We start from the raw sequence: 10,000 nt of genomic DNA, 5'->3' as shown, positions 1-10,000 counted from the left end.
AAACATGCTGGTCATTACCACACCCACCAGGAGGTGTAACAGGAGGCACTTACCTCTATTTTCTAATCATACATGAAACACTTTATCACCTGAAATCCAACTGGTGATGCAGAAACCTACAATAATGATAAATAATAACATTACAGTAAAAGTGTACATCTGCCCCTAGTGGTAGGGTCAGAAAATGGGTTGAAACAGACACTTGACACAATTAATGAAAATAACCAGCATTTTGCTTGTCTGCCATCAGCCAGGTTTTAATAGTGAAGAGCGATAAAATACGAGATGCACCAACATCCCTGGATTTTATTGCATCCTGTAAAGTGCAGGACAGGTGTAGCCCATGCTAACACACCAATTCCTTGAAGCAGTCTATGGATTAATAGTATACATGCTGTTGGTGGATGATCATGTGTATATCAACCTGTGTACCTTTCCATGTGTACATGAGTAACCTGGTGTCTGGGATGTTTTGTAGCCATGGAAACAAAGAGGTTTTCTCATGCCTGGGCATCCAGTTGGCAGTTGACTGGTTCCTGGAGCGAGGACACAAAGACATCACAGTGTTTGTACCAGCCTGGAGGAAAGAGCAGTCCCGACCCGACGCTCCTATAACAGGTGAGTATGTAAAAGAACCCAGGACTGCATCCTTATGTTTACGTGGTTAAAGCGCAATTCTGTGTCTCATTACGAGACATAATGTGATGCCACCTCTGTGTTCAGATCAGGAAATCCTTAGGAAACTGGAAAAAGAGAAGATCCTCGTCTTCACTCCTTCTCGTCGAGTCCAGGGACGACGTGTTGTTTGTTACGACGATCGCTTTATCGTTAAATTGGCGTGCGATTCGGACGGCATCATCGTGTCGAATGATAACTATCGAGATCTGCAGAATGAAAAGCCAGAGTGGAAAAAGTTCATTGAAGAACGGCTCCTCATGTACAGTTTTGTCAATGACAAGTAAGCTAAAGGTTATATTTTTTTGTAAATGTAAATGATAATGTGTCTCGTGGCACCAGTTAAAGTTTTTCATTGTGTTTTTGTAGGTTTATGCCACCAGATGACCCGCTAGGCAGACATGGTCCAAGCCTGGAAAACTTCCTACGCAAGCGACCTGTTGTCCCTGAGCATAAAAAGCAGCCATGTCCTTATGGTCAGTACAACAAATGTAGGCAACTGTGTACTATCATTATTAAATAAATTAAAATACACCCATATGTCTAAGTTTAATTAAAAATTAAAGATTTGTTTGACCTGTTTTTATTTTCTTGAATTTCAGGTAAGAAGTGCACCTATGGTCACAAGTGCAAGTACTACCACCCAGAGAGAGCAGCGCAGCCTATACGATCTGTCGCAGACGAACTCAGAGCTTTTGCCAAGCTGTCTGCCGTCAAAACCATGAGTGAAGGTGCTCTCGCAAAATGCAGCTCATCTGGTGCCATTGCAAAAGGAGATTGTTCTGAGGTGAAACGAGTGGCACCGAAACGTCAGTCGGACCCGAGCATTCGTTCAGTGGGATGCGACCAGGAGGAGCGACTCTGCCCGGCTCGGAAAGCCGAAGCAAGCTCGGTTCCTTCTTTAGTGACAGCTCTTAGTGTCCCGACCATGCCGCAGACAAAAAGTCATGCAGCCGGGGCATTAAACACTCGTTCTGCTAGTAGCCCAGTTCCAGGGTCACTTCACTTCACACACAGCTCATTAGAACATGCAGGAAGCATCCAATACCCTCCAATCTTGGTCACCAACAGCCAGGGTGCCTCCATGGCATACAGTGAACCTTTTCCCAAATATGATTCTGTAGTTAGTGACCATGGATACTATTCAATGCTGAGCGATTTCTCCACCATGAGCTTAGGAAGCATGCAAGACAGCTTCTGTAGCTTAGAACAGCCAGATCCGGTTGGAGTTGGAGGAGGATATCCCGGTCGAGCTTCCAGCATTTGTCCTGAATCTGGACGCAGCCACTCTTCAGACTCATTCTCCTCCTACGGTGGAGAGATGTACTCCATGGAAGGTAGCATGGATGATGGGATGAAGGTTCCACCATCAGTTCAATCCCAAGTGCAATCTCAAGCACAGTCCCGCTTGCAAGCATTTGCTCATGGGTTTCACCATGAGGCTTTGACAAGAGTCCAAAGTTATGGCACGGATGAACCCAAACCTGGGCCACGCAAACAAACCTCGGCCCACCTCGTGCCTCACGCGCAGCACCCAGTGGTTGGAGCTCGATCCAGTTGCCCGGGTGACTATCCTCCGCTTCCCCAGAACGTGTTGCCTTCGTCTGGCCCTGCTCAGCCAGGCAGATCTTTGGGAATGACAAGAATGGACAGCATTTCAGATTCCCGCCTTTATGAAAGTAATCCCCTCCGGCAGCGTCGGCCCCCTCTGTGTCGAGAGCAACATGCTAGCTGGGATCCTTTACCGTGTGGGAACGAGCCTTATGGGTATGGAGGTTACGGACTGACGGGAGGACTCATGCCTTGCTGTGAACGAGTGATGGTTCGGAGTATGCCAGAAAAGATGGAACAGATTTGGAGGTCACCGTGGGATATGCAGCCAGGACATCACGGACCAGTGGAACCGCAAGAGCGCCATCCGATCCCTGAACATCAGTACCAGACTTACCGAAACCTCTGCAATATCTTCCCAGCATACGTAGTCCACTCGGTCATGGAGAAGAATCCTCATATGACAGATCCTCAGCAGCTGGCAGCAGTTATTGTAACGAAACTACGGTCCTCTCATTGAGTAAATGAAGGAGAAGCATTACAACGTTTTGTAAAGCTTACACATTTTTTAAAATGGATCTACACAGCCAGTCACACGAAGATCAAATTCCTTTTTCCTATATTCTATTTTTTTAATCACCCTGGTGATCTTTCCGTATCCAAGCATAACTATTTTTTGCATTAGCAGCATGATTCAGATTACCAATGCTACATCATGTAGCATTAGTCCGAGTTGGCCGAAGTTCGATGATGGGCCTCGTACCGAGGTTAAAGAAATCACCCACTGAAGAATGAAGCAAGTTTGTCTTTTGCTTAAGGTGTATTAAGCAATTTAATTCTTTAGATTCATAACTTTTAGGTTTGAAATTTGGCCAAAATGCACTTACAAGATCCGAGTGTAGATCAGTGATGACCAGCTGTTTTTATTTTTATAAGTTTAAAGTGCTGTATTTTTCAGAAATACATTATATTGAACTCTATAAAAACTCCTACCAACAAATTCTGTCTGCTTGGAGAGAAAAAAACGATCCTACACATTTCTCTGTTGGATTAATATTGCAGGCATTTACATTTGATTAAATTTAGGCTGATGTGCAAATTATACGCTACGTCGTATAAACCTGCTAGAGAGAAAGAAAATGTCGTATTCTCTGGAAAATACAGTACCATTTTCAGTCATTTTGTCTCTTAAGGATCGTTAACTTTAGTTGTTTTATGATTAACATATTTCCTTTTAGTATTAAATTTAATTCTTAGGAAATAAATAATTTGAAAAACCCTGTAGCGAAACACAGATCAGAAACAATTGTGATATGAGATCGATTACAGATTCACAAATTGCACCAGTGTAAATATCGTGACTGTGCGATTATCTTATGTTTTATTTGCCTCGTGAAAAGGTGAAAACGTGAAATTTCCGAAAGGAGCGTTAACTCTGGAGTACCTCAAAGCATGAACTTTGACCTTTTTAAACTTTTATGGCCTTACATCGTGTGACCTCACCACAAGTGTGTTAACGTAATATATAAATATATATATATTTTTCTGATGGTTGTTGAGGTCACCGTGTGTGTTTAGTATTTAAGCACTAGCGGTTATTTAGAGCAATTATTTTCCTGTGTTAGCGATACCACTTTGCAAAGACTACCTTGGTATTTGGAGTGAAACACCGCTGACCTGCCAAAAAAAAAAGCAAACAGTATCCCTATCTCCTCACTCGCACTAAGCCATTTAAAACATTATATCACGCTGCTTAAACAAGGCCAAAAAGATAATCAGTGTGTGTTTGAGTGTTACAAAAATGCTAGCTAGTAGCTAGCGTTATATAGCCTGTTAGACGTGTTTATTGTGCAGTAACTTTACAGAATCTAGAAATTTTCTCAGATTAAATTTGAAAGTGTTCTTTACGTGGTCTTTAAGCTCTGTTTTGGTAACAGATTGGTATTTGAGCTGTGTAGGTCATGAGCGATATGACATTTATTTTCAAATTTGCGTGTTTTAATTGCTGGAAGTTAATTGCTGGAAATATACAGCGGCAGTGATTTATACGGATGATTTTAACTTTGGTCTGGAAACTGCCGAGCTTGTCCACCTTGACGTCATCGGTACAATAGACATAGTAGCTTAGTAGCTTGAAATAATTTTTTTTAGCTACTCATCTTGCTAAATTAGCTAGCTTGTGTTACCAGAAGATTACTAGCTAATAGCATTACATGAGTCTTATGTGTAATTAGCTAGCTAGCTCAACACTGTAACCTGGGCTGGGTCCTGAAACGTCCATTTTGTAACGATGACGTCAACGAGGACTCAGTTATTTTACTAATCGTACGTGTCGATTTTAGCATCAGAACTGTAGTCATTATAGCTTTAATAAGCTCCAAATTGATGCATGAGAAATCAAGAGCTTGACACTTAATTGGCTCGATAGTCAGTTAAGACGTATAGCAACTTAACGAAATTTGTGCATTAATGAAGGGATGACAGTTGGTGTGTCTCATCAGCAAAATGCTCCTGAAGAGCATCTGTTTTCTGATTGGTGCTGGGAGACGCCGCCGTTCTGACCGTCTTTGTATATTATATTATTATATTAGCACAAGCTTAGTAGAATCCTTGAATGTTCCAGACTTGGAGAAGTGTCTCTGCGTCTGGGTGGAAAAAGGACACTTTATTTCGTTGTTGTAGTTTGCTGGGGTTTTGTTTTCATGAGCGCAGGTTACCGCTCGTGCGAAGGTTGGGACACACTGCCTACCTGTTTCTCCCTGTGCGATACACACACACTCAGAACACCAGGCTGTCGTTGGGTTGTTTCTTACATTTGATTGACGGGTCGCTTGCTGCTAATTTTTCTGCGCTCTTTTTTTAATTCTTTTGTTCTGACTTTCACACGGTGATATAAATTGTTTTAGCATTTACCACTACATAGGTTCCTAGAAAGGTTCCTGGATCCATGTAATGGTTTCTGAGGTCCTGAAAAGGTTCCTCAGTTCTCAAAAATTTTAGGACATAGCCAAACTAGCTTGGCTAACTTCCCCAGGCTACAATATTCTTCCAGTTCCAGACATACAATATGCAACACACCGATGGGTTCCTGAAGAGGAGATAAAAAGGTTCCTGGAACTAAAATCAGCCGTACATACTGCAGTTTAAATGTGTTTAATTTTAGTTCCTAAAATAGTTCCTTGAAAAGGTTCCTGATTTCTTTAAAATGTTTCTGGGATCCTGGATAAAAGTCTCACCAGGCTTCCTGAAAAAGAATTCCAGAATAGGTTCTAGGCTCCTAAAAAGGAACCCGGAATGTTTCTCCCAGATCCCATACATCTGTTGTAGGAAGTGGGTTGAAAGTGTTGTGAATCCTGATCATGGTCGTGTTTTCCTAAAGCTCCAAGTAAAGTTCACTGTTATTAGTTCCTATTTAAAATATTTGGACAAATTGGGAACCAGTTTGTGGTCATATTTAAATCTGGGGAAAAAATAGAAGGAAAGGAAGTTTGTTAAACATCGATAACATCATCGATATTTAACCCCAGATGTAACGATCAGCCTGGATGTGGATCTTGTGGTCAACTCTGAAGCCTCAATGCGATGAGGTTGATGTCCGTACTTTCTTGACTACATTTGAGGTAAATCTCTTTTTTTTTATTTATTTATTTGACCTGCAGCAAGTTATCACGCCTCAAATGTCTAGAAACGACCTTTGCTTGTTGATACAAATTGTATCTATTTCTTGATTGTAAAAAACTTGAGCTGTACAGTATTGCATAAATACATATATATATATATATATAAATATATAGAGTTATATATCTATAAAAAATAGCTTAGTTTTATTTAAAAGGATAAAAAAAAACACATTAATGCCATAATGTTAGTGACACTATGTGTCACTAGTGTAGCCCAAACAGAAGGCTTGTTTCCTGCCGGGCAAGATGTCTATAGACAGGGATCTCTCACATCCTCATCTCTCTATCTCATGTCTTTTACTCTCTTTTTCTCCCATATTAAAAGACTTTATGTGGCTACTGAGTGGGCGTGGTCAATAAAATGTGACTGACTGATGTTAATCTGTCAGATATGGTTAGGAGAAAAGAGACACGCCCACTCACCAAAGCCCTGACACACCTAGCCGACGCCGAAGAACCGACAGCACCAAGAAGTGTGACTGAGATGTAGCTAAACCGCCAACGTCGCTACCATATCAGTCAATGTTGGTAGAAAAAAAAAGAAAGACAGATTTCTAAGAATAAACACAACAGGAACTTTTCCTAGGTTCGAGAAATTGTTCCTAGTTCTTTAAATGGTTTGTAGCTTCGTAAAAGCTTCGATTCCTAAAAAAGGTTCCTGTGATCCTGAGAAGTTCCTTTAGTTCCTGTTAGTTAAGTTAAATGTTACTGAAAGGATTTCCAGGTTCCTGAAACATTTGGATCCTGAATAAAGTTCTGGGTTTAAGGTGTTCTGGAACTAATTACATCAGTTTTGTAGTTTTACTGAAACACAATAAAACACAGTTTCTCTTTATTAAGCTTCTGCTGCCATCCATCGATACGGAACACGCCGGAAATCACCTCCGGTCCAGTTGGCTCGGTGTGTCAGAGCCCAAACATGTTCTCACACAGGAACAGGAAGTGACCTCACTCTCTCTCTCACTCTCTCTCACTCTCTCTCACACTTTTATGTCCCTCTGATGTATAGATGGGGGTAACACACACACACACACACACACACACACACACGGACTGTATGCTACTGTCCAAATCTATATATAAACACATATATAAATATTTTTTCTTTTGTAAATACTGAAACCACATGAATTTGCACAGTATTAGTGCTTTTTACAAGCATGTACACACACACACACACACACACACACACACACACACACACGTCACCTTGCTATCTCCAGCTAGCCAGGGTTTCTATGTGTAATAAATAATATGAATATGAATAAATCGCTCTGGACTTTTGTGTGAACTGAAATGTGGATTCATGAAGAATTGGAATATTTTCTGTTTAGTTTTTTTGTTTGGTTTGTTTTTTTTTAAACACCCCCCCACCCCCTCTCTCTCCTGACAAGTGCATTATGGGAAATCTCCACATGGTGTGGGTTATGCGTGGCTGTGAAATGGTAAAATAGTTGTGCAGTATGTAGTGAGTAGGACGTGTTTTCGGATGTGATCGTCACCATGGCGACGTGTGAGCTGAGATTAATGTGACAGTGTTTTTATGGCAAGTGAATTGGGACAGAACCCAAAAGAAGCAACAACACAGAGGACCAGTACACACACACACAGAGGTGTGTTGTATTGCGTTGAGGTGACACACACACAAACACACACACACACACACACACACACACACAGAGGTGTGTTGTATTGCGTTGAGGTGACACACACACAAACACACACACACACACACACACACACACACACACAGAGGTGTGTTGTATTGCGTTGAGGTGACACACACACACACACACACAAACACACACACACACACAGTAAGCATGTATTTAATCTGTTAAATATCAGAGTAACTCAGCCAATTTAAAAATGCCTAAAGTTTCTGAGTTCCAAAACATGGTTCCAGGTGGAGTTCCTGTCAATTCTGTTTGTTAAAAGGTTGTGGGTTCCATCTAAGGAAATGTTCATAAGTCAATAAAAATCTCTGCATTTCCAGATTCTTCAGAATGTCCATGGGTCCTGAAAAGGGTCCAAAAAACATTACAGACGTTCCTGAGGAGGTTTATTTGTTTCTGAAAAGGTTCCTTGTTTCCAAAAAAATATGGTTCCTAAGAATGTTGCTGGTTCCTGGAAAAATTTCCTGTTGTTCAAGTGTACTTTATTGTGATATGAGAATTTAATATCAGCACACACACACACACACACACACACACACTCCTGCCTTATAGACTGTAAAACCTTTGTTGTTTGTGAATCCAGGACTTTTGACACAGATGTGTGTATCACAAAAAGTCGGTTCTAGAGTCACAGCAGTGAATTTTGATTCTAGAACGTTCTGAAGAAAGAAATGACTTTTCTCTGAGGATCCCTGTGTCATGGACTGCTGTAAACTTAAACCACCAATAAGAAACGTGTGTATTTCAAATTTACCAGCTATCTATCACACACACACACACACACACACACACACACACACACACACACACACACACACACACACACACACAGACCCAGTCTCAGGAATGAACAGGTTCATCATGAACTCCACTGAAGACATGAATCTTGATGTTTGCTATGATGAAACGATTAAATCGCGATTTTTTTTGTGACACAGTGAAACGACCTCTTAATCGTGTCCTCAAACAAACTCTCTAGTTTTTCCTTTCTTTATCGTACCGTGATGCGTTTTGCTTTTCTTTTCGCGCCGTTGCAGGCCGGCCGAGTGGATCAGAACACTCTGAAGTCTCGTGTTGTAACAGCGACATGTGGCTTGGTGTGTTCGGTTCTGTGTTGAACGAAACACTCACGTTTAAAAAAAAAAAAAAAAAGACAGAGCCCCAAAAAGAAGGAACTTTGTAACTCTTTGAGTCTGTAGACTCAAACAAAATGTAAGTCTCAATGACAAAATGTGTTTGTTTTTCTTCAATAAAGCCAAACCCTGTTGGTTACGTTTCAGTTTCATCTCTCTGTTCTTTTGGTCTCTAAATCGATCTTGTTTTGTCTTTAAGAGCTTTTTACTCACTGGATGTTATTCCTCCACACACTAGAGGGCGACAGACCAACATCATCATCCACCAGGGTTCCCACTCTTTTTCAGAGATCATTTTCCAGGACATTTCAAATTTAGGAAAAAAAGACAAGGATCACAGATTCACGGTCTAAAGTAATATGTTCTTCTCTCCAGAAGTCTTAAAAACAACTTTATGGCTATTACTTAACTATAAAATTAGAAAAACACCAGATACACACACAGAGCTTCTGAAGTTAAACTCTTCACTTTATTATAATGAACACATTATAACAACTGCCAAGGCCCTTCTTGTTAAACTTTCCCTTCCCATTTATGAATGTGTCATTGACTCACTTTCACAAACGATTCGTTAATAAACGCATATTCAAAGAAACGCCACTGTATTGTATGTTGGTAAAAACGTTCTGTTCCGGCTTTGTTTGGAACTACTACGGTTAGTGAAGGATAGAAAGGAAGTCACTTAACTTCTTGTTTAGTGAACTGGTGCAAAAATCAACATCACATTTGCAAACGTGTTTTTAAGTTTATATAAGTAAACCTGTTATAAGTTACCGGCCTTCGCCTTATGTTTACATCATGTTTACAACAGCGAGATTAAACAGCATGAGAAAAAACCCGTCAAAACTCAGCGTCCCTGAACAGAGCGCTTTCTGTTACTAACGTTAATTGTTTTGACCAGAGTTGTAAACTGTTCTTTAAATGATCAAGAACATTTAAAAATAATAATTTTCCAAGACAACAAGATTTTTTCCAGGACAGTTTATGTTTTCTCACATTTTCCATGTGTTTTCCAGGACTGGAACATTGGTCATTAATTTTCCAGGATTTCCAGGTTTTCCAGGACGCGTGGGAACCCTGTCCACTCATCTGTTCATTAGAAAACTGTTTGTAAACCCGGTTCCGTTAAAGGTTCTTGGTTTGTTTCTTTACAGATCTACAGTTTCTCCTTCACAAAAAGTTCATGTAGAATATTTTTCAATGATCCCTTAAAGAACCGTGATTGTGTCTGGTGTGAACAATCCGACAGGTTTCACCGCTCGTCCCTTCAGAACCCTGTAACAGA

General features: G+C 40.6%; 1 protein-coding gene across 2 annotated transcripts in view; it reads left to right on the top strand.

Annotated features, from left to right (window-relative positions):
• Positions 1-8,865, top strand: part of zc3h12b (zinc finger CCCH-type containing 12B) — a 15,478-nt gene extending 6,613 nt beyond the window's left edge. The window contains exons 3-6 of one of the 2 annotated variants that reach the window (XM_060863140.1): positions 479-618; positions 724-958; positions 1,045-1,151; positions 1,278-8,865. In XM_060863140.1, the coding sequence (XP_060719123.1) occupies positions 479-618; positions 724-958; positions 1,045-1,151; positions 1,278-2,746 (1,951 nt within the window). In that variant the 3' untranslated portion in view covers positions 2,747-8,865. Of the gene's footprint in view, positions 1-478; positions 619-723; positions 959-1,044; positions 1,167-1,277 lie in introns of both variants that reach the window. The other variant, XM_060863139.1, reaches the window with a different exon arrangement.
• Positions 8,866-10,000: the final 1,135 nt, after the last annotated feature.

Source organism: Tachysurus vachellii, chromosome 26, assembly GCF_030014155.1.
Source record: "Tachysurus vachellii isolate PV-2020 chromosome 26, HZAU_Pvac_v1, whole genome shotgun sequence".
NCBI lineage: Eukaryota > Metazoa > Chordata > Actinopteri > Siluriformes > Bagridae > Tachysurus > Tachysurus vachellii.
This window is presented reverse-complemented; position numbering and strand designations above follow the sequence as displayed.